Source organism: Chaetodon trifascialis, chromosome 8 (genome assembly GCF_039877785.1).
Source record: "Chaetodon trifascialis isolate fChaTrf1 chromosome 8, fChaTrf1.hap1, whole genome shotgun sequence".
In the NCBI taxonomy this organism is placed as follows: domain Eukaryota; kingdom Metazoa; phylum Chordata; class Actinopteri; order Chaetodontiformes; family Chaetodontidae; genus Chaetodon; species Chaetodon trifascialis.
The window spans coordinates 7,807,915-7,833,689 of NC_092063.1; the positions used below are offsets into that span (position 1 = coordinate 7,807,915).

General features: G+C 42.7%; 1 protein-coding gene across 1 annotated transcript in view; it reads right to left on the reverse strand.

The window, feature by feature from the left end:
- Positions 1 to 25,357, reverse strand: part of adcy6a (adenylate cyclase 6a) — a 35,770-nt gene extending 10,413 nt beyond the window's left edge. Inside the window, exons 1-5 of the mRNA XM_070967980.1 lie at positions 25,140 to 25,357; positions 21,537 to 21,790; positions 20,472 to 21,411; positions 2,454 to 2,603; positions 378 to 499 (exon numbers count right to left, since the gene is read on the reverse strand). Of these exons, the coding sequence (XP_070824081.1) occupies positions 378 to 499; positions 2,454 to 2,603; positions 20,472 to 21,411; positions 21,537 to 21,556 (1,232 nt within the window). The 5' untranslated portion in view covers positions 21,557 to 21,790; positions 25,140 to 25,357. The remainder of the gene's footprint in view (positions 1 to 377; positions 500 to 2,453; positions 2,604 to 20,471; positions 21,412 to 21,536; positions 21,791 to 25,139) is intronic.
- Between the last annotated feature and the right edge of the window lie 418 nt (positions 25,358 to 25,775).

Below are 25,775 nucleotides of genomic sequence, written 5' to 3' on the forward strand. Positions count from 1 at the left end.
TCTCCATCTTTGGGGATTATCTTATCTTGGCTGCTGGTGATTAAGTATTCCCTCACTAGTGTTAATTAGCCTCCACTCTGCCAAACCACTCTACCCTCTTCTGACTCTGCATGTGCGTATGCATGAATGTGTGTGAGTCACTCTCAGGAAGAATTAGGGAAGAATGTTTGTTTTGTGGTGAATTTTCTGGGATTAAGCAAAACATCTTGACATGTATTTTCCTGTTTGAGAACAACATGACATGATAGATCGCAGCAGATCATATCATGCACTCAAAAGCTGACTCTACCATACGAAAGCAAGGCCGATCAAGTGCGAGAAATTTTAATTGATATGTATAAATTCCTGAATTCGTGAACTGAAGCGCTGAGGCTGACCTGACATTGTCATGTTTCTGGATATAGATCTTATGGAACATCATGTCTTCCTTCTTGGCATTGATGTCAGCCTTCATCTCCATGGCAACATGCCTTGGCAACACTGAAAGCAACAGACGCTCCTGGAAAACACACAAAAAAGAAACAAAATGTAGTTTGTGTCATTCACAATGTTACTGTCTGTATGTGCAATGTGTCAAGTGTGCGCCCACATGTTTGCAGACGCGTTCTTGTTGAGTTAGTCATGAGTTTTAAGGGCTTTCCACACCTGAAAGTCTGACACAAGGTTAGCTTTTTTGTTAGCGCACTAAAGAACTATACACGACACGTCCTGTCACCATCACACACACGAGCTGCTGTTCTCCAAACGATTGGTTTGTAGACGGGCGTGTCTGACCTTGTTACCCTGTTGTCGATCAGTTCGGCTCTCTGTCTCACCCTCTTAGAAAATAACTAAAAGGTTTGGGATTTTTGTGAGTTTTTTCCAACTGGTTCTATAAAGTCAATGGACCAAAAGTCAGTTAAACATCTGCTCTCCTCCTCTCCCCATGTGCTGCCATGGCTCATTTTGTTTTGTTGCTTTGTTTTTCCTTTTTCCAGTTCTGAAGACAGCCTGACAGAATGTCCTGTAATTGGTCTGAAAGTATCCAAAAAAAAAGCTTTCACACTAGAAATGAACTGAACCATGGTTCAACTTGACCTGGTCTGAGACCACCTCGTTTCCTCTGGGCCAGTTCTTATTTCTTTAAGGGGCTAGTTCAGAGATTATGCTTTGGGCTAAGGTTAGAGTTAGAATTAGGTTTAGTTTTAGGAAAAAGTTAGAGGATACGTGTGGTGATATTCTTTATTTTTCTCAGTCAACAAATGCCATGAAAAGACAATGAGCTGATCCTCTTATTAGTGCTATCTCTGTATCCAAAGCCTCACATATCTTATTCCTCACCGCACCAGAGCTCCATTGTTGCCCAAAAACTATGAAACACACTCCAATAAGCCAGTTTTTTTTAGTTCAGTTTAGTTTCGATCCAATATACACCATCCTCTACTGCCATGAAAGGTATAGTATGCAGGAATTGTTGGTTACTGCTTGTAAACACCACATTGGCCCCTCCAATGGGCAGCGATTCAAGTGCGTTGTACCTGCTAACAGGTGAGAAAATGAGTGATGAGTTATTGTGCAACTATTTTATCAAATAATGTGTTCATCATGTGTGAATCTCATTGTGTATATGAACGAAGAGCTACACTAACAGTTGGATTACTGGCTCTAATTAGCTGGCGATTTTAGCCATCTTCAGTCGAGTTTGCTAATAGGCACAGTAGTAGTCAACACTCGTGTCGTCATAATGTAATTACAATGTCGAGTAATCTGTCGAGTAACAGAAAGCAGTCAACAGGCCAACAGCAACATTAGCTAATCGTTTTTGTGTCTACATGAGAATTTAGTGGAGCTTCAGACACAGACGACACAGATTACAGCGTTGGCCTGGTCGCTACCTTTTTATAAAGTCCTGACATCACCTGTACGCTGTTATTGGCTGGAACCACTGCCCAAAGGCTGAAGCCCAGAAACACAAACACAACAAAATACAGGCAGAGGGCAGAATCTCTGCAGTCAAGTTCACCGCTGCACACACTAGTGGGCCATATGGATGATTGAGAGGGATTCATTTTGTATAAGTTTATACATAGTTTTTTAGGAAAAGCCTTCATACTATACCTTTAAAACTCAGCAGTACACCAAGTGTTTATTCAATTATGGGTAAAAACCAATCAAATGCACTATTTATTTCTGTTTGAATGTTGTTTGCTACCGAGGGCAGCTGTTTCAGAAAAATACTGAGCCTTTTTTAAAAAAAACTAAAAACTATATATATATATAAATAAATGACCCAATTTCAAAGATTCACCCCTTCAGTGGGAACAAACAGGCCTGTCAATCACTGTACCTGCTTCCAAGAGCCCGACAGGAGAGAAGGATGCTGATATTAAGAATTAGCTGCAACAAATGTTGGAAGAGGGGCAGCCGTCTTATATACATACTGGCAGATGTGTGCAGTGTCTGTGCAGGTTCACCTGTTGTTGATTCTCCCTCTGCAGATGTAGTCTGGCCTGGATGTATCCTCTGGTCTCCTGGAATGCTTGTCTCTGGGAAACCTCTGCAGGGTAGTGGGTACAGATTCCAATGATGTTAGTGCACAGGAAGATCAGGACATTAGCACTCACCTGGAGAGAGGAGAGAGGAGGGAGAAAGAGGTAAGATACAACAAAGGAAGGAGGATTCTGCTAATCCTGTGAGACAACAGAGGCAGCAACTCTGAATGATTTAAGCATAGATTGTGTTTTCTCATCAAATGAGACAAATGATTGGTTTCTCGTGTACCAATGTTGTTGTTTTTGCTTCCGGGACAAAATGATTTCATAGATCAAAACCTGAGAGAATGAGAGTGAGAGAAAAGTACAGGTAACTAAATTATTTTATCTTTGAAAAAAGTAGTGATGTCTTTTCTTTTTTTCTTTGGGTTGAATCTTAAATCACAGTAAAATCATCTGGTTGACTGGTTTTATTGAGAGTAATAGTGACGCTGACAGAGATCAGCACATTTCAAGTGCTTGACTTTACCGGAAAATCCTTACATAAAAAAAAAGACATAAAAACATGAAATGGTGACAGGCCTTTATTACACTCTTTCTAAAGGTTAAATTATGATACTGGTGGCATGAATTTCATTTCCCTGTTTACCTCGTCTCTCAAACATTTCCTTTCCTCATCTGTCTCAAGAGACTCAAGGCATACTGTAAGTGCATTACTGCCCCTGTGCAGTATGTAAATACAGTCTGTCTAAGACCAAAGTTGACAAGTGCGAGAGAAACGTGATAAAATCTTCGGTCGTCTGGTCCTTGATCAAACTGTGAGCCACGTCCACCAAAAGCCAATTTGGACTAAAGAAATTTAGGACACACACACGCCCACACACAAACCAAAATGATGGAGGCGAAATGAAAAGGAAAGGTTTGTGGTGCTTTGGCCAAATCTGTCTTATTGTTATGCTGCATTTTCAGATGGACAACACGAGCTGATGACATGCCTCTGCTCTCAATATACTTTTTATATTTACATGGCAATCTGATAATAGTCAAATTGACACTATACAGTCCGACACCTAGATTATATTTAACCCATCTCGCACAGTGTGACATGCAATAGACAAGACAATCATTGTTGTTGCACACTATAAAGGGCTTTGAACTGCATCAATGGGATTAGCAGTCAGCGTATTCAGAGGATGTTTTCAGTTGTAGATCAGTTCATGAAATGAAAACTAAATATTTGTGTCAAGGCTTCCTATAAATATGAAATACTCTTTAAAATACAGCAGCGTAATTCTGCTTTGTCATGCAATGATGTCTGTATTAACTCACAATGCTCAGTGATTACACTGAGTTGAGTGGGCATGAGAAGGTGTTACATCCTGTATCAAACACCAGCGGGAGCAAAGAAAAGGGTTTCAGATCTAATGTGAAGCTTTCTGAATGTTTCTACTTCTTTGCTTTCTCCAGTATTTCTGATCAATGCTTTAACAGTACCATGGAGCCAGAGTCATTCACACACTGACATCTCCTGGGTAAAAATGGAAATACACAAAGGCCAGGGGGTTCTGTTCACGATACTGTAATACTGTGCCTTCACTTCACACTTCAGCACAAACAGAGAAAAGCAACATAAACACATGAATAAAAAGGATAGTTCTTTCCACATGCTTAATGTAATTCTGTTATATTGGCATTGTCTCTTACACAAGAAACTATGGCTTCAGTTACAATGCAAAAACAAGACAGGAGGCATCCTTATCGAATGTCTCAGCCTGAAGAAAACTCAACTTGATATCTCACGTCCAACTGAAGCGTTGGTGGATTGTTTTGATCCAGCTGTAGTTCCTACAAAACATTAAAGAGAAAACTGCGATTTTCCTTGCCAATTTTTTTTGTACTTCAGGATGGAGGTGAACAGAAGTCTGCATAATTAATCACAACCAGGAGCTGTTGTTTTTTTAACCCATTAACTTCAGTGGAGTGGATTCACATGTCGTCCACTGGACTCAACAGTCTAAAATGACTGTTGCATCATGTTAAGTGCAGAATTCATATATCGGCTCCTCCAGAGAGACGTCTTTGAGCTTGACATCCTTTGTTGACTGACAGAAATTCATTGACTGTATTGCCAAATAATTTTTAATGATTCTGATTCATATAATTCATTTTTCTGCTCAGGGGGAATCTCAAAGATGCTGTTTTCTAATCATTCCCTGTGATCACTGTGTGCTTCACATCTCTCTCACAGGTTGCTCATTGTTGTTCTTCAGACACTCATCACTGCTCATTCTCAGCTGTTTTGATGCTTCCTTTCCATTTTTGAAAATGTGAGAACCCTTTCCAAAGGTGTGTAAAAGCAGTTTAAATGTTACACTTCAAAATATCTGGAAATTAGTTTTGAAACTATCTGACCAAGAGAAAGGTCTGAGTATCTTTACATGTGCTTCTGTTCCATTGTTAATAAAGTGTACACGGTAGAACAAAAGTGAACAGAGACGATTGGTTGAATATTTGCTCTGTGCAGTCAACTTCTACTAGTTCTGGTCTCTGGAGAGATTTCTGCTGGCGGAATCTGGTTAGATATTTTATAACCCCTAAGTCCGGCCAGGGGACTGTGTTGGAGGAGCTGTGGTGAACAACTAGCAGACCATTTTCACATATTTTGGAGCTGCCCAGCTATTCAGCCATATTGGCAAAAGATCACACAAGTAATACAAAATATTTTTGGTGATGAAATCAACAGTTCTTTCTCCACAATCTACTTGGGGAATATTGCACCCCATATACCGGGACGAGACAAATATCTTTTGAAAATTTTATTAGCAACCATAAGAAAACCATAACTCGGAGCTGGTTACAGCCCACACCTCCGGCAGAGTCAGACTGGATCGATATTGTGACCAATATTCAAAATATGGAAAGGATGACCTTCTCGTTAAATCTACAGACTGACAAATATTTGCACTATTGGGAAAAATGGATTGTGTACATGTCCACAAGAGATGCTCATTGAGCCATCATGTATTTGTAACTCCATCAGTATAATGCCTGAATGAATGTATAGGTGACCAAATGTTCGTTTTATGCTTTTCTGTATGTTCCTTTTATAAAAATAAAGTACAAAAAAAAAAAAAAAAAAAGTGAGCAGAGACGATAAATATAGAATACTTGGTAAATAAAAAAACTGTGTCTTGAAATATTTGCTACTGGCCTCACATTAATCAAAAGAAAGAAAAATTAAAGGAAACTTGCATGTAAACAGAGAAGCATGAATGAATGAAAATATAGAAGGTGGCTATAAAAGAATAATCAGAATAGCTTTGGAGGGTAAAGGTTTCCCAAGGTGACATAGTTTGCAGAGTATTACAGACGAAAAAAAATAAAAAATAGAACAGCGGCATAATGGACAACACAGATAAAATGGAAGACTGACAGATGTGGGGGGCAGGAAGGAAATGAATGGTAAGGAGCAGGAGGAGGAAGGAAAAAGACAATGTGAGGACAACAAGAGTCAGAAGAGTGCCAGTGAGTGAGGTCTGCAGAGAGAGAGAGAGAGCAGGACAGATATGGGCCACAGTGACATTAGGCAGATGGCTCAGAGCGCTCAGCTCTGTTTACATTACTCTCACTGATCAAGCAAAAACAGCCACGAGACAAAAGTGAAGCCTGCAGCGCGGCATGCATTTGCAGGTGAACACCTCCTGTCATATATGTGAGCAGTCCGTGAATGTGTTTTCTCTCCACATGCAATGAGCTTTGGCTACTCTAACTATTCATCTGCCGAGATTCACTCAATGTGCATATCGCACTTCATGTGTCTGAGCTCACAGGCTCAAACTAATTGCTTGCTTTTCTCAAGAGGGCAATGGCTAGTGGGTTTACAGAGTACACAGTAAGGTCCTGTGTTTACGCAACAGCACTCCACCTCTTTAGGAGCTCTGCTGGGCAGCGTTTACCTGCTACCTGTGCACACTACCACGCTCCCAGTGCGAGGCCACTGCACCTGCTCATGTCCTCTGCTCAACAACACACTCATTTATCAAAACTCATTACTCATTACCTTATCCTGCCGGCCTTTCCTGTGCCTGTGCTGGTTTGGTCCAGCACCATTATAATCATACCACTATGCATTATAATCGTCACTGCCCGCTCCCTGCCAGGTAGGGTTCAAGGCGAGTTACCAATGGATTACAACCTACTAAAAGGTTTATGTTCGGTTTGTGAAGACTAAAATAAATATAACAGGAACTAAATATCACGTCACTGGAAAAACGCATATTTTTTATTTTGCAATGGAAGCGGTCATCATTTTCCGGGGGGGGGGGGGGGGGGGGGGTGGATGCAGCCTCTGTGGAGAGGTCCTCAGCCTAATCCCTGGATATCAAAATGGCATTATGTAAGAGCTGCTCTGATCTGGACAGGAGGACAGGCAAAACAGCACACTGGCAATTCAGCACAGCATAGATTAAAATGTATTTTGCCACAAAAAGCCCCAACAGCTTAGGGAGGATATTCAGGCTTAATCAATAAATGATCACTGTGGCTCTATGGATGCATTGCTGAATAAATGACCACCTCTCTGCTTAATAAGAAAGCCTGTTGCATACCTGAAACACCTCCACAATGAAGTGACGCCTCCTCTAACAATGTACATTTTACTGACTCTAGAATAGGTCCTGATAGCCACTGAGCTCTTTATTTTCCTCAGAGATATTTGGAAATATTCCAAAAGTTCAGTTTGGCCACTTGTAAGCCACGCTAGCTGTTCATAACCACAATGGTGCTTTGAACTAAACGCTAACACCAGCATGCTAACAAGCTAACATGTCGATATGTAGCAGGTATAGTTTTTTACCATGTCCACTATCTTAGTTTAAGTAGTTAGCGTGCTAATATTTTCTAGTTACCACACAACACACAACACAGCTGAGGTTGACAGGAATGTCATTAGCCTGAATGTTCAGTATTTCATGGCAATCCACCCAGTAGTTGAGACCAAAGTTGTGGACCAACCAACCGATGGCATCCAAGAGCCACACTGCTAGCATGGTGTAAGCGGGGAATACAGATGTCTGCCAGCACAGGACTGGCTGCAAAAAGAAGACTGATCGTATGTAAGCTTATGAAAAAATGACCGTACTTCTCACTTCATTTATTACCTCACTAAACAGTTTCTTAATGAGTTTATGGTCTCAATCGCTAGTTTCAAGCCTTCTCCAATACAGCATGATGTTCATTTTGTAAGTTATGGTCCCATTTTGAATAAAATACATGATAAAGCAGGGTGTGCTTTGGGGCTTGGCTAACTTGTGACTGCCAAGTTGCTATCACGGCTTTTCCTCCAAATATGGTCACTTCTGGCTCCAAAAACCATGACAGCAACAGCCATAATGCCAAAGTCGAGGCTTCAAAACAGTTGTCCACAAACCAGTGGGTGACATCACGGTGGCTTTAAACTTGCGGCAAGCACAGCATTGACATCCACCTGCTCATCTCTGGTGATGCCTCAGCAGCAACACTACACCTCCCCTCCACATTCACTCATCAACGCTCTGCACCTCATGAAACCCCTGTGAAGCAACAGTCTCCCGCTTGGATGAGCAGGCGAGGATGAGGGGGGCTAACGGAACATTCAGAACCTTTATTTATAATTTTTCTCCTCCTTTATGATGGATTTAGCACCGCAGCCATTTACTTTAGCAGGAAGTCTGTGGTCTTGACAGTGAGTCTATAAACATTGACTTTTAAGGCCATCGGGCCCCATTTCAGACTGGGAACGAGTGGGAGAGAGTGCAATGTGGGAGAATGTGGACAAATGGGGCATTTAATAGTATCCTACAGACAGACAGACAGACAGACAGACAGACAGACACAAATGCCAGGATAAGATTATTTAAATCAATATTTTCTTATTAATGGCTACTTGCATGAGAAAGGGGTCAAAAGGAGTTGTGATGAACCCACAGAGAATTATCACCTGACTCTGCTCTCTCCCCTCAACACTACAGTGCACCTGTGTCTGCAGACACACACAGTTAGCGACTAGCTGGTGAACACAGTGGAGCATTTAGCAGCTGAAGAGCCAAATCTTTCTGGGAGGAGTTTGTAGACACTAGTAGACTTAAAGAGAGTCAATATTGGACTTATTTCACCAAAAGGCCAGAAACATGCCTCCAAATCAATGACAATGCTGCTCGATGACTGATGTGTAAATAAACAACTGTTTGCTAACAGTAAATCAGCAGGAAAGGTGGGAATATGACAGTAACACAAACAATCTGTTATTGCAGGTTTAAGGGACAAGACAGAGGAAAACTGACCAACAGGAAAGCAAATATAGTCTGCCTGTATGTGCAGTGAAGTAACTAAACAATCCAAAAAAAGAGAGTAGGAAGTGACTAATCGTCAGCACTAACAAGCCAATTCCATTTCGAAGCAAACAATCTTAATCAAACTGTCTGAGGTTTCCGTGTAGTGCACAGTCCATCTCACATTTCTTTTCCTTTTTTCTCATCATGTTCACACGCCACAGCAGTAGGTGACCTGCCCCCTCCTTTAATCCCCCCATCCTGCTCTCCATCCCATTTAACAATACTCAGCCAACAACACAAGACACTGATCACAGGAAGGTGTGTGTGTGTGTGTGTGTGTGTGTGTGTGTGTGTGTGTGTGTGTGTGTGTGTGTGTGTGTGTGCGTGCGCGTGCGCGTGCGCGTGCGTGCGTGCGTGCGTGCAGACACGCAAATGCACAAAATTATCAGGCCAGACAGGATCTTAAGATCTTAACATTTTCCCCAGATACCTGGCATTACCACTATACCGCTTCATTCACTCAAACCCTTGCAAGTCAGGTGACAGAATGAAAAGTTCAGAGGCTTAAATATGAAATGACTGACGTGAATACTGAATCTGCAGACCACAAGCTCTTTCAGGACATGTAATTCACACTTTAAATCCCTTTAGATCAGCTGTAAAAATCCACACTTTTCCCCTGTCTTACGGCCAATCAGAGAGCCAGTCAGATTAGATGTTGTTGATATGCAAAAACAAGCTTTGTTATACTGTGTGTGTTCAGGTATTATGTTCACTTTCCTGACTTAATATTGCTGTTTCGAGAGCTCATTTTGAAGCCAGCAGTCATTATACACCTCTTATGCGTGGAAGATGGAGATGTGATGATGGTGGTGTTTTTATATATATCTCCATGTTGTTGAAGTCTCTCTCTCTCTCTCTCTCTCTCTCTCTCTCTCTCTCTCTCTCTCTCTCTCTCTCTCTCTCTCTCTTTCTGCGTGTGCTTCTTTCTCAGTCTTGTGAAAGATTCTGCTTAGTGTTGGCCCGAGATTCACACCCACGGAGACTGTGAATTATCAGAGATGGCAGCGCAGCTTTCACTTAGCAACTATCACCCACATTCCACAGCCTCCCTCCAAAGACCTGCAGTCCCCCACCCAGGTTCAGGGAAGGTGCAGTGTGGGGACCAGCTCAGGGGGCGGGGGGGTAGTGTGGGTGGTGTCGGGGTGGGCAGATGAGTTACAGGCTCATTACGACGACACACCACCGTCAGAACACACTGCATTCTCAGAATGTTCTGACTCCGGTTTGCCCCTTACCAACAAATTGTTTCCACTATCAATAAATCTGTTCTCTTATTTAATCAATGAATTGTTAGATCTATAAAATGTCAAATGTCGCATACACCAGAGTCCAAATGCCAAGCAATCAATTCACTGTTCACTAAATGCAGTCATAAACTTGTTGCCCTTGAGCAACACAAAATGCAGAGTACAATGATAACAGCAGCAGATTTACCATTGAACTTCTTTTTGTAGCTGTTAACCACATTTTTGTGGGTTGAAATGTCACCTGTCACCAGCAGATTTGATCAGCTAGCTGATAACTAGTTAGCTGATTAAGCGAACCTTAGCTCCTGGTGTTGCTTGAAAACACCATCGCCAGCTGACTTTTTAATCAATTTGCAAAAATAAAAATAAATAAATAAATCAGATTGTAATTATTTTGATTTTTTGCAACACCAGTCATGATTTTCGTGAGAATGGTAATTTTTGCATTTCATTTTCACAAAAAAAATCTATAATAAATAAATAAAATATGATGATGATGTAATTTTTGCTGGGGTCTATACCAAACAAGCATGTTCCCTTATATCTGAAGAATATGATTTGTTTGTTGATCTTTGTTGCACCACAACACTTATAATGTTAGATTGTGACACATTTTACCTTTATCCAAAAACTACAGCTCTTGAAATGTGGATGATGCACTTGGCGATACTGCTATTTCTATAAAATTTGCATTCATTTTTGAGCTCTGACAGCGGTGCTATAACACAGAGACTAAAGCTGCATGTCTCAGGCTGAAGGTCATGATCCTCACCAGTTTAAAAAGCCTCTGAGGGTGAGAACTAACCGACGTGTTTGGCAAACGCAGAGCTATCTCAGCTCATGTTGACTGGGGTTGCTGAGGTCTACACTTCTCCAGGGACAGCACTGCTAACTTAGGTCAAAACTTTGATAGCATCCAGAATCAGTTTCCACACAGTGGGTGTGCTAGTCATAAACAAGAACCTATGTATGAGTTAATGATATGTTAACTCTTGTCCTTAGAAGTAGCACTCAATTGCTAGCATAGGTAGCAGATGGTTAGTCAGAAATGCAAATGATCGCAGACATTTAAGCAACACAAAGTGTTATGAATCTCTCACATTCACGCAAATATCGCTCATACTAAAGCTCCAAGTACACCACTTCAGCAAGTGGAAAAGAACTTGACAGACCTACTGTGCTTAGTTACGGTTGCCAAGCTATGATTGGACAATTGCTGTTTCAGGGAGAGGTTAAGCAAACTGTCAATTAATCGACTAATCCTTTCAGCACTACTTTACTTCAAATGGTGTGGAGCTATCTCTAATTACTGAAGTCACTTAAATACACTGTGAGCAATATTTCATGGCAACATGGAAAGAAAAACATTTAGCTGGACAGTACTGTCCAGAAAACTCTGTGGAGAACAAGACGCTAAATTTATAAGACCTTTTCCCAGAGGGAGCAGTGACTGATGGGATATTGTTGTTGAACCAGGGCCAGCGAGAGTGCAAGTCAGAGCTCATTGGCCTTTGAGGAGCATCTGGAACTCCTTAGAGCATCTGTGTTAGATCAGGCTCTGTAAAATACACTCTAGCACCCCTAACACAATGACTCGTGACAAACCATGAGAGCCTCTCCCGTAGGTTTTGCCCCTTATCTTTCCTTGAGAGCGTCAGCTATTTACTTCCATATTCTTTCATTTCATTTATTCTTTCCTGCCTCCTCCCGCTCTGACTCGCGCTCCCTGTCACTTTGAGCCTTTGTGAAAGAGTGTGTGTATGTGTGCGGTGCCAGGCAGCTGCTGGGTTTGTGTACTCAGCCTGAGCCTCATGTCTACACACAGCTCGCACTGCCCTTATCTGAAATGACCAGAACCACATCAACAGATAAAGAGTCAAGCCCCGCCTGCTCACTCTGCTCCCTCATTCGGCCGGGTGGTCCATACACTGTCTGGAGGCGAGCGTCTAACTGAGACACACTACAATCAGACGAATGTGTCTTACAGTGGAAAAAACTTCACATATAAATCAATCTTTTACGCTGCAGAGAGGATTAAAAAAAAAAAATCTGAAGCACAATCACCTGTCCGGTCTTGTCATTTCTGTATTTTGTGATGAACAGCAGAACAGAGTTTTGGCCTTTCTCAGGAAATCATTTTCCAGGATATTTCCAGGACCGCATCAATCAAACTGTTTAAAGGTATTCTTAGTTTCTACAATCTGTCATCATTGCGACTGATGCAAAGCAGTGTCATTTAAACAAACCGCACCGCTGTGATGTGAGGGCACAAAATGTAATGATGCTGTAATGTATTTTAATTTACTAGTTCTTTAGTTTGATTTCAATTAGATTTTTCTCCTTTTTAAAACTGTTTCCATCACAGTGAATAGCAAGTCTCTTTTGATTTATGTTGTATTTACTATATAAAATGTCAACGCAGACAGGCTGTGAATTCCCATCATACATCTTCACATGCACATGTACCAAAGGAAGAGAACTGTGCAGGAAATGTCGTAAATATCATGGCTGTATGGACCAGAAAAATACCCTCTTTCATATGGAAAGATGGTGACAAAGTCCTCTAGCAAACACTCAGCAGTGTCCGAGCCGACCCCGGCTTTAGTCTGACAGGGATCTGTTCCAAGACAATAAAACATCTAGATTTTGTTTTGTAGTCAGTAATTCAGTCCTTTAATAGATATAGTTTACTGTAGAATACATTAGCAGCTGCAATCTTGCAATCTGTGGAGAAGTAGTGTACAAGTAGGACAATTTGTTTATTTAAGTAAAAAATATGACTCTAAACAAATGTGTGATGCATAAGATAAATCACATCTATGTTCTTCAGGAAATGGTACAATTGTTTCTGCTCCCCAAAGTGTAATTTATTCAGAAAGCCAGTCACATATTTTATTGCAACAAACATGTTTTTTGTTTTTGTTTTTTTTATTTAGCTAAAACACTCTTCTCCCCTGTCACCACTGGTATTTGTTTTTGGGTTAAGTGAAGAAACTACTTTTTTTTTTTATCCATCAACATAAAAGTATGACTGACAGACAGATTTCTATTAATAATTCTATTTGTTATTTTTTTTGTCTTTGAGCATTTTAGAAGCTGTGCACTGAAACACAAACACACACATTAAATACGTAATGTACAGCTGGGTTGTGACTTGTAAGGCCAGTTCTCCAGATCACACCGACCATGTTCAAACTTCTTCCTCAGTCATGCTTTTGTAAACATGGACAGAGACATGCTGGGGGTCCTAACACTGAAAAACTGCACACCACACACATTTCTGCTGGCAACCAGGCGGGTGTGACTACTGTGGAGAGAGTGTGACTATAAAAGTATTCTGGCATTGGAGTTGCAAAAGTATTTTTATTTAAAGAACAACAAAATCTGCAAAAACAAGTAGGGAGCTTTGGAGAATCAAAACCTTTTTTCACAATATTACCGCGTTTTTCTGGAAAGCATGGGACCCCTGCAAGGACACTCGGCTCTACATGCTGTGGACAGACAACAGGTTCAAGTATAACTGCTGTAATAAAACAAAAAGCCTCTTAGAGGAGTTGTGACAACATTAGAGGAATGTGAAGGAGTTGTAATTAACAGTAAAACCAATTATCTGTCCGAAAAGGAAAATCATAGAAATAACAGAACAATACAACGTCAATTATTCAAGCCAGCGAGCTTTCTTTTAAAGTGTGCATCTTTGAGGCCGAGAAACACATCCTGCACTGTCTCTACATTACTGGGACTACAAACATGCACAGTCATAGCAAGCTGACCAGAGATAAGCTCCCCGAACGAGACAACTGACAAACCACATCCTGTGCATCCCTGCCTCTCGACTCCCCACCACCTCCACTCATATGACCTCTTCTCTGTCATCGCCATGTTTAATTATGGACTGTCTCATTTCGACAGCAGGGGGGAGGAAAACAAAGCACGAATCTATCCGAGCAGCCAAACAGCAGTGTGTCTAGAAAGCCCGGACCCCTCCACCAACACCCAACCCTCGAGCTTTCAGATTCTCAGAAGGAGAAGTGAACATCAGAAATCAATTTTGACCTGATTTTTTTTTTTCTTTTTGGTCTTTACTTGAAGCAATGGTTACCAAACTGTACACCAGCAAGCTGAACTGGGTCTCGGCAGCTTGAGTCGTAGTTGTTTCCATGGCAACCGCTGGACCAACTGAACACAAGCACTGAGGGAGACACTTAGCAATGCTGTTTATTCCCCATCATTCTCAGAAGTGATGCTAAACTGATTTTCCAGCACCCTTATTGGTCCACAGATGATTGGCGGTGGTGGTATGTGTGTCTAAGTGGGTGCGTGCGTATGTGTGTTCGTGTGTGTATTTATGTGTGTCTGCATCCATGTAATTGACACAGGCAGTTACAAACGAGTGAAATGGATTGACACAGAGAAACAATTGCGCAATGAGGGATCATCTCACATTCAGGTGCATCAAAGCTTAAATTCTGATACCCTGCAACCTACAGTATGTGGCTCCTTTGAGTAACACTGTGGTGTGTGTGTGTGTGTGTGTGTGTGTGTGTGTGTGGGTGTGGGATCCCATCAGTCAGCACCCCGTCCTGATTGTGAGCAAAGTGTACATGTGACAGGTATCCTCGTTAAAATGCTGCTGCTGCGTTAAACACACAAATTATTTATCAAGGAGGCTGTGGAAGGACTGCGTGGGGAGAATATCGGATTCTCCTCCGATCACACCGCCTCGCTCCCTCCTCCTTCCCTTATACAGGGTGTCTAATTCTATAGCGGCAGCTCTGCACAGGTGATCATCACCAGCTGACACTTCCTCCACTGGGATACAAGTCTTTCCATCCTGATGCATGATGCACACAAGGTTATTGCAGCACCAGGAGCTGCTGTGAAACTGTGAGCAGCTGATACAGTTGATACGGTGTGAGATTTGCTCTGATTAAAATTCATTTATTCTCTGTCTCACATCCTGGAAATTTGAAAATTGAGTAAACAGCCATTTGGAAAGTTTGACGTGAGTGGACTCGTGTGTAAACCAAGAGCTTTATGACATGAGCCCGACACTGTTGTTTAAATTCTGTTGCCTTATCTTATCTACTGAATAAAAAGCACGCTTTAAACACTTAGTGGGAGCTTGACAAGGAGACCAGTGAAACATATTGACTGTCCTCTGACCCAGAGTCCACATAAATGCCTGATTTGCCCTCTGTGCCGTTTAATGGGCTTTTAGGGGCTTAACCCACCATCTCTGCTGCGCTCAAAGATGCATTACTCTATGCTTCATCAACGTACTACAGAAAAAGATAAATAAACCGTTGTAGTATCTGTGAGTACACAGCATCAGCCTTTACAGCAGTGTAGTGTTTCAGGATATGTGAAAACGCAGCCCCATGTGTATGCAGAGAAACGGGGGTTAGAGTGACCTGCCTGTTGCTCTGACGCAGGCTCTGATAAGACTGTTCCATGTGACGCAACAGTTAGCAGAAACGCCAAGGGCCGGGTATTTTTAGGAACCAGTCTTTGACCTCTCACAGCACTTGTGTCAACAACATCCACACAAAAATACTAGCCATTGTCGGGGAACCATAAAGCAAATAATGCCGGCGTGAAGAATGTACAATAATGACAAGTTTCAGTGACAAAATCCAGAACTGTCTTTGACAAACGCGTCGGCAGTACGGCCCAGCAGAGCGACACGCAGAAAATGTGCTTGGGCTTTGCTGGTGCATTTTTCTGATTTAATCCAGGACAGAAGCGTGGACTGTACATGTCAGTATTCACACTCAAATAGACACCCACACATAAAGGCAGGACAATAGCTTTGGGATGTTACTTCCCAAAGAAAAACAAACAGCAGTTCTGACAAACATTCAATACAGACTAGAAGGGATGGTGACAAGCATAACAAAGCAAGGGATGGTGTGTGTGTGTGTGTGTGTGTGTGTGTGTGTGTGTGTGTGTGTGTGTGTGTGTGTGTGTGTGTGTGTGTGTGTGTGTGTGTGTGTGTATTGATGGGTGGGACATGCACATGTGTTTGTACTGTACCGCCTTGGCTAATTGATTTCAGCTGAGGAGTCTGAGGATCACAGACATGGCGCCACAAAAAACACGAGCAATAACAGCGAAGTGAAGCTCACATGTAACAGGATGTCACAGTCACAAATCACTTTTACACGTTAAAGCTCCGATAGATTGCTGTTTGTTGTGAAAGCAGTCCCATGTATAACAAGTCGGCTCAAACTCCAATATATACAGTTTATGAAGTGAGTGTGTACAATAAGACGCTCAAAGTGAAGCTGGGAACGGACACTAGATTCTACCGTATGCAGCTGTAAAAACACACATACCAACCAACGCCAAGAGCAATACAGCTTTGGAAGCAACCAGATGGACTGCATGTGTTTTGAAAGGTTTGAAAGGATTAAGGGCCATAAATTTCAAGAGGCAATCGTGAAATACTTCTCATGTAGCAAACAGACACCATCGCGATGTCTGCAAAAATCTGCTCTGGTCTTACTTGACAGATTCTGCATATTTTGGCCCAAAAATCTGCACTAATGGTATTTTGTGCTAAATTAAACAACCTATTTTTACGACTGTTGTGTTTTTTGTTAGTTTTTTTATGTGGATGTCCTTTCTTTTGTGATTCAAATAAGAGCTCATGGTAATAAAGGAATAAATTTCCTGTTATTCTGTCAAGACTTTAATTGTGGACATTCATGTCTCTTGTTCTGTGTTTTAGACAATAATCTGTAAGTATAGAAGACAATGTTATTTAGTATTTCACCTTTAACGTGACAGCTTGCCTGTCAAAATGTCACTTAATATAGATACAGTATGGTAATTACTCATTTTTCAAGCATCTTTTGAATAGAAATGTACAGATTTTATTAGAAAGTAAGCACACAGTATATAAACTGAATGTTATGTTGCACAGTAAACACAAAGCTGGATCGTGTGAAGGTCTTTCACCCTGATGAATATATTAAAAGTTTAACAGTCAGAGAGTGACTCAATCTAATTCACTGGGACTGTTTGAGTGTGGTTTGATCAGATTTGATTGACAGTGACCTGGCAACAAAGCAAACTATCACTTAAACTGTCATCACAAATGTTGCTAAACCGAGTGGTGCATTGCTGTGTGTGACGTGTGTCACCGTTTTCCAAGTGAACTCACTTCAAACCAGTGAAAAGAGCTCAGAAAAAATGCATAGGAAAAAACACAGAAAATTGCTGTTATTGTGATATAAAATAGTTAGGTAGTTAGGTTATGTAGGACATGACTCGAGGTAAGATTGGTTTTTCGGGACTCTAACAAATCCATAATGCAGCTCTTGCAGGTTTTGAGGTTTTCACAGAGCTGCTGACCCACACCCAGGCACTGTTCATACTCTGTGAACAAGATGTCCACAAATTTGCTGAATTTGTGAGAGTTTTCTGTGTGATTCTCATATCCCAGGCATTTATATTCTCACTGTATATGAACTACGACTTTGAAATAATAATAAAGTAATGATAAACTTTATTTGTATGGCACCCTTTGTACAAGAAATGCAGCTAAAGGTGCTTCACAGCAAAGAAATGTGCTTCACATGAATAAACAAATAAGAAAATACAAGATTTTGGGGCAGGGCATTTAAAAAAAAACTCCCACAGCTGGTCAAAGCTAATTTACCAAAGCAATCCAATACAGAGTCTACAGTCTGATATACAAAGAGCACAAACATCATTTACTCTGTGGATTTAGATTCATCAGCTTCTCTCACTTTTTTAGAAATCAATACATTTGATCTCACGATAGAGAAGTGAGGCTCATCCAGAATCTAGTTCCTGCCCCAGTCAACAGTAATCACCCAAACCAACACAGATTCCTTTTCAATTCACCGTTTGAATCTGCAGTGCCAGCAAACAGAAGACGGCAACGAAAAGAGGATCTGCATTTACATCATCCCTCGTACACAACTGTATCATTATCTGCACCCATTAACACCAACAGAAACCCAGCGAGGTTAATGAGTTATTGGAGAAAGAGGAAATACTTGCACACACAGGCGTGAAGCAGTGATGGATGACAATGTTTTACTGTGTCACATAGTACATGGACGACCTTAGGAATAAACAGCATTGCCGGGCTGCAGCTATCTCATGACATTCATTCACTTAGTGACGGCAAACAATGCTGGAGCCTGTGATGGATTGTACTATGGTATATCATGCATGATGTTAGAGAGCATACAGTGGTTACTGAGTTCCCACGAATCCCCAATCTAGTCCCGTGCTTCAGTAATTATTTATGGTAAACAATCACAATATTGCGGCAAATTGAGCTGCGTTTAAGTGACTTTTTTGTGGTTGTTTCCTGAGAACAGACTCTGTCATAAACTGCAATTTCTACATAGATTCTGGCCAACATGTGAAAGGATATGTTACTGAATGCATACCTTATAGTCATGGCAGAGACATTACAAGAACAATCAGCGATTCATAATCAAGTCTTATATTCCCCTATTGTTTTCCTGAAATGGTCTTCCCATTATGATTTCCATAACTTTTCCCCAAGGACACAACAGTTGAAAAACAGCTATGGCAGTACAGAAAGCAAGGAGCCACCATACTGTGCACCCCTCCCACCCCTCGGCCTCACCCCCATCACCCCACCCTTGGAGAAAAGTACAAAGCGTCCCTTGTGTGAGAGCACAGAGACCTGAGTGATACTGCTTTATATCATGGTATTCTCCCACTGTCACACAACAGCACACACTCACACACAGAGCCGTCCAGTCGGGCCGGTTCATTCAGCCCACTGACCTTCAGCGAGCCCCTTGGTCCTTGGCATGACGCACAAACAACACACTGTACAGCAAGACCCATAAGCCCCAAAGTACATGTGAATACGCAGATACGACACGGTGACAAAACACCATAGAGAAATATAAGCGCCATCGGCTTTGTTGCCAGTTTGCACGGTGTAACACCAGCCCATCACAAGCATCATGACAGAGGAGACATTTTGTACGTCCACAAACATGTAGCAATGTAGCAATGTGTCAAACTCTGTCAAATAACTTATCAATACAGATCATTTCAATGGCTGTATACAGCATTGTCTGTGTTTACATCCTTGAATAAAAATAAAAAGGCCTGACCACAAAATATAAATATCACAACTTTAAATTTTCTGATGTATTTAATTATCAACTACTTGTTTGAAATTTTCCACTTAAAGTAGCCTCAAAACTTGAATAAACAACTGTTTTAGGCCTTCAACTGACAAACTGTTTTTGATTCAATTCATCTTTCGGTCATTTTCACAATTAATCATTTGGTCAACAAAACAGTGAAAAATACCCGTTACAATTAACTTAAGGCCAACTTAAATGTCAAATGTCAGCAAATCCTCACAACTGAGAGGCTTAAACTAAGAGCTGTTGGGTATTTTTGCTTTAGACTTTACTGATTAACTTTCTGAACAAATTTCTGTCCATGGACCAATGCAACAATAATACAATAAACTTTATTTTGTATCTGTTTGTTTGGAGACCACAGCACAATTAAGAGTTCAAAATTCACATTCACGATGCCATTTTTTAACGGTTGACCAGCTACACCATGTGAAAAATGTGTCTAATGACACATAGTTCATATCTTAGAACAGATAAGATATTCTTAGCTGGTAGGAATTTAAAGCCACACTACTAAATATTAGCGAATCAGCAATGGAAGAAAGTGACTGCATATATGCGAAAGGTGTCGCTCGTAGTGACTCTGACATTCCTCTCAGCAATAAGTTTAGCATCTTTCAGCTCACTGTTTTGGTTTTGCTGCCTTCAAGTCTACTGTTTTGGTTCTGTGACACAGCTCTGATCGACCCCATTTCCAGCCACAGCAGGCAGCTGTGACAAACCCACCGTATGCTGAACTGTACGTCCCAACGCCAAAAGTGCATACAGACAAAGCTAACACCTAGCTGGTGAACACAGTAAAGGCTTTTTCAGCTAATGAGCCAGATGTTTCTCTCTGGAGTTGTTGGAGACCACAAACAGAGCTAAAACGAGGTATGGAAACATGACTCCAAATGATAATAATAATGCTAACATTGCTCTGTGTCTGCTTTATGTGTAACGGCTGAACCTCATGGACAAGATAGAGAGATGAATCTAACTTGTTTTCTATTGTGTATTTTTGCAATATGGATTCAGTTAGACACACAATACCTAGAACCTGTGAGCATCTGTGAGGATGCAGGATGAAATGACCTTAAACTGTCTGAGAAATAACATAAGAAAAAGTGAAAATGAATGAAGAACTTTCAAAATAGATTCTGCCCTCAGTTTAGGTCAACTATAAGAAGTCGAGAGTCAAACAGTCAGATGTCGAGCGTCTCTTACCTGTTTCCAGAGGAACTTGTCTTCCTGGTTAATATGCCAGGTGGTGACCACGTGAATGATGGACAGCACTGCTCCACTGAGCACCGCCGCTCTCATCCTCACAGGCAGCAGAGTGTAGATGATGTAGATGAAGAACACGGACCACCAGATGCCTTCTGAAGCGCTTCTGGGTGCCACCATGAGCACCCCGAACACCTGTACCGACACCAAGACTCCGATCACCAGGTAACTGACCATCCACATGTAGTCCTGGTGGAAGCCGTTGCGGTTGCACACTACCATAAGAGCCATGAAGAGCGCCATCGCCACCGACAGGGCTGACGAATAGGCCACGTGAGGGGCGGCGTGGACACAGTGGAAGGTCAGCATGATGCCGCATACGATCACAAGTACCCCCATGAGCATGGTCAAGGAGCTCTGGTTCAGCCTAAAGAAGTAACGCTGGTACAGACGCTCCAGTTTACGAGACTGGAATTTTTTCGACTGGAATACCCGCACCACCCTGAGCCAGCAGTCTGCAGCCGTCACCACCCCTGCTGCGCCGTTGGGACCCTCATCGCCCATGTCCCCACTTCCTCCATTACATCCCCCTTTCCTCCCTTTCAATTCCCCATCCTCAAAGCCCAAGTCGACCGATTTCAACCCCACCCCTTCCCCAGGAGCCCCTCCCCTTTTGCCGTAGTGGTCCTCCTGCCATCCGCAACGGACGCCGAAGTTTCCCCCGCCTCCCACGGCCCCCGCCACCCCTCCGCGGTGGTGCTGATGGAGGGGGGCTCCAGACGGGGGCTCCATAGCATCTGGATCCCGCAGACAGCTCATGTAACGCGGGTTGCAGAGAGATGAGCCTCCCTTCCGTTTGGACTTCTTGCCATTGCGCTCCCCCCACGCAGTCTTGCGGTCGTCCACTCTGGCGACTAGGAAACCACTGAACCAGGACATTCTGTGTGAGCAGAGGGAGGAATGTTCAGTACAGGAACAGGTGAAAGACAGATAACAGCTCCAGCTCTGATACCATGTGGGAGGACAATTTCCTACTCTATCCACCTGTAGGAGTTGTTCATTTACCTGTTGGGGTTCTGGTACATGTCCCAGCCCTTTCCCTTGCAGCCGGTTCACTCATTTATCCCCGTGGACAAAATTTTGAAGAAGTGAGGAGGGGTTCGTAGAGGCCACGCTGCAGGGCCGCAGGACTGGATGGGGTCAAAAGGCACACCAGTTGCTTCGCAAAGCTCCAGATGTTTGTGCCAGTGATTTGAGACCAATGTAAATGAGAAGACCAGTCTCTGCTGCCAGGCCTATCTCCACGGCTTCTGCTGTGTCTACAGGAAAAATCAAACACATACAGACTGTAGAGAGACAAGCAAGAAAAGCCAGAGCACAAATAGATCTGTGATGGTGTCATGGCTGAAATGTAAGCAGTGAGGGTGTCAGGTGAGACACATCAGACCATGACAGTAACGCGGATGTCTTGTCCAGTCCGTCGTTGATGCTACTACTCATATTAATGAACAGGCCTGACTCATATTTAGCTCTTTTATAATTTCTTAGCAAAGATCTCCTCCATCCCAAATCTGAGAGGAAATAAAATGCATCATTGTTGGCTAATGCACATGAATCTCATTTCCTGGATAACCAGACACACTTGAGATTTCGTCTCACGTCTGAAAACTGAGACAGATTCACAGAAGAACAAGCTACCTCCAATACTGTGGGGGAGGAGGGGAGAGTGGGGGAGGATAGGAACCAAAATAGCTTGATGGCTCGGTTTTTTAAGGTGAACCAGAACTGGCTCAATTTGACCCCCATGCAAAAACACACCCTCTGGTATAAACACACAACAACATTTTGGAGCCAGCTGGGCTGAAGATAAAGAAGGACTCTTTCGAGCTCTGTTTATTATCGCAATCAGTGATTAAAAAATGAGTAATAAATACAGATAAATGCCACCGGACAACGGGACACTGTCAAGACAAATATCAGGACAGTAACAGGAGACACAGCATGACAGGAATTGTGGGCCCTGCAGCACTGAAGCAAAAGTTGTTTATAAATTACTAGAAAATCATGCTAACAGTACTTCCCCTTTAGCATTATACAACATATATCTCTCACAGACATAAATGTGATTATATCCGCCTGTCGTTGCTGGAGGAAATGCATATGTAAAGATGCACTGCGAGCACCAGGGAAGGACCACTTTATCATAATCATTAGCATCTCTGTCTGCCTGACATGACAGATAATGTAGACGGGTTAAATACAAGGGGTAGTTCACCATCATCATGTATGAGAGCATTGTATGTTTAATTTGTTAAGTTTATATCTGATATAATATGATATATTATCTCCATCATATGTGTAAAGTAAGCAGGGTCTTGTAAGCCTATGTGGACTGGACCCATTTCATTCATTCGTTCATGTACGAGCAGATACCACCCTTATTAAGTGGAGTGGGATCAACCTAACGTGACTGATCCATGTTAAATAAAGTTTAGTCCTGTTTCTTTTGTCACTTACTTTTATTCAGCCGAGATGGGCCACTGACTGCGTTTACTGCCACAGAAACGCCTGCCTTCATGCTACCCTACAAGAGAATGATCCCAGTGAAAGACACTGTCTTGTAGCGAAGAATACAGATTTTAAAAGTAGGGGAAAAGAGAGGACTGGAATTGGACTGAGAATCAGTATCAGCAGACAACCTGAGTCAAGGTATCATGCCAAGAGAGAAAAAGTCAGATCAGCACATCTCATTTACTGTACGAGGCTATGGTGGTTTTAGTCCTGATAGAAAACATCTAAACATCTATCCCCCTAGAGATCTCTAGGGGCTGAAAGGCATTTCTTTGATATTCAATTGTAGGTTTATGCTGACCTGGTCACATCCTATAATATTTATATCTCCAATATTACTATAACAACCCTACAGCCTTTCTAGAATTGTACTTCATACTATAATAATAGTATAGTTGTGCATTCATTCGTCCTAACTGAATTATAAAACCTCCACATATGCCTCAGCAACTGCTACCAGCTGATCTTACCAGGCCTCCAGACGCCCTGAGCTCCACACAGTGCGGAGAGACGCGCAAACGCAACGCTGCCGCCGCCGCTGCAGCCGCTTCTGCTGCCGCTGCCGCTGCCGCCGCCTCCTCGACCGGCATTTTCACCGGAGAGGCACGCTGTGTAGCTGAAGCAAAAATAGCATTTCCTCGCTATATCTTGCCTGCATGCGCCTTCTCTGGCACGTATCCGTCCAAGCCGTATCCCCCCTCCCTGGCAGCGGATCGACAAGATTCAAGGAGAACCAGCCCCCCCACACACACACACCTCCCCTCTCCTCCCACCTCCTCCTCCCCTCCACCTCCCCGGCTGCGTCCCTCACTCCCCTGCACAAGGTCGACCAGCTCGTACCCATTTGCAAACGTCGCGGCGTTGCCAGTCGCTTGGTGTGTGCTTGCATGGTGCTTGGCTGTACTCTCCGGTTTCCCCCACTAGCGTTAGGAGAGGGGAGGGGACGCGGGGAAGCGGAGAAGGGAAGGCGGGGGTGACTGACTATTCCTAGGGGACATTTTCAACCGGACAGCCGCTACACTGGCGTTACAGCCACTAACAGCGAGCATAAAGTCATTCATTGTGGGCTTGTTCCAGTTAGACAAGTCAGAAGCCGTGCATGCATCTCGTCCTCTCTGTGGTTCAGTTGTCATCCAGATGATACAGATGCGAAAATAGATCAAGCAATTAGTGGAATCAAAGGTGTGCAACGCGCTGAATGGGCATTTATGCATTTTCTGCGCTCATATTTTGATCATGTGCGGATGATATGTTTGCGATCCGGTGTATAAATGCCATGCACAGGCAGGCCGTGTGTGCGGGCCCGCATTCAAACAGCGTAGGCTTCTTGTTACATAACACCATGGCCTATGTGACAACCATAGCAGGGACCATAAAACCATTCCGCTGCGTCCGGTAGTCCAAGTTAAGGCACAAACACGCCTCTGTGAGCGATTTATTTTAATGCAAATGTCCTTCAGCCTGCAGCAAAGCAACAGCTCGCAGAACTGGTGTATTGACAAGCATGAGTCTTGGGTAAATAAACAGATATAAACATGTTTCTGCTGATGCACATTCCTCAGCATCAGTCAGTGGATGGAGGACTAGCAGTGGATAATACTGCATACCCATTATCTATAAAACCCATGAGTGCGTAGAGAGATAAGTAGGCTTTAAATGGAGGTGTTTAAGTTTAAAGTTATGTTGTCGGAAATTATCTGCGGCTTATTTGAATCATTGTAAGCATCAGATGCAGCCTCTGAATGTAGCCTATTAACAGTCCTCAGGACTGTCAGCTGTAATAGGACACATAAACGCACTGTGATGCAGCTCATCCCATTTTCCCCACACAGAAATGTTGTTATTGGCCGCCTTTGGAAAACATGTACTGACCGTGTATCCTTTGCCACCACCACCAGTGTGAAGCGGAGGCCTTACAGCAACTGTCGCCAGCTATGTCATTCACTCCGGCAGAACTGGTGTATTGACAGAGATGTGGCAGAGGCGTCTGCGGTTCAATGCAACAGCGTTTGAGACGTTTATGTGACAGGGGAACATATATTATATATGTCGGCCTGCAGTGTGCAGCAGCAGCTACAGTCAGAAAGACGGACTCACCGTGATCATCTTCTGTTTCTGTTCCCCGACAGGACCGCAGCAGACAATCCGATTCGGTGTGGTTGCGGGTCGGAGCGGCCAGGGTGGAGGACCATTTGTAGCCGAGCTGTCCAAGGATGGTCCGGTTAAATTGGTCACCCTGTGGTGGATCTCCTCCTGTCGTCTTCTCGCTCCACTCCCTTTCCTCTCCTCCCCCTGACCCTCTCGGCTCCAAGCACCACTGTCAAGACAAGGGAAATACAAACATGCCACTTCCGATTAATGCTTTCAAATTAAAACCCTTGCAACCACCACCGGTGGAGGAAGCCCTCGGAGCACTGAAATTGTCTCTTTATTTATAGTGCAGGCATGAATTTGCAGTTGCTGTGATCACATATGCTCTGTTTATGTAATCAAAAAACAAATTAAACTTAGCAGAATAGATCAGTTAACACTGGAACATTATACAGCATAAGAACTACCAAAAATTAAAGAAATCATCTTTGGGATAGATTTATTTAACATGAACTTTGATTTTTTTATTTATTTTTTTTCGTTTGGTCTATATCCCATCCACTAACTTGGAGGGCCCCCTGGTGGCTGGCTGCAATCAAGACTTTTGGCTTTACTTCTGGGGAGCTGTCATGTCGTCCATTT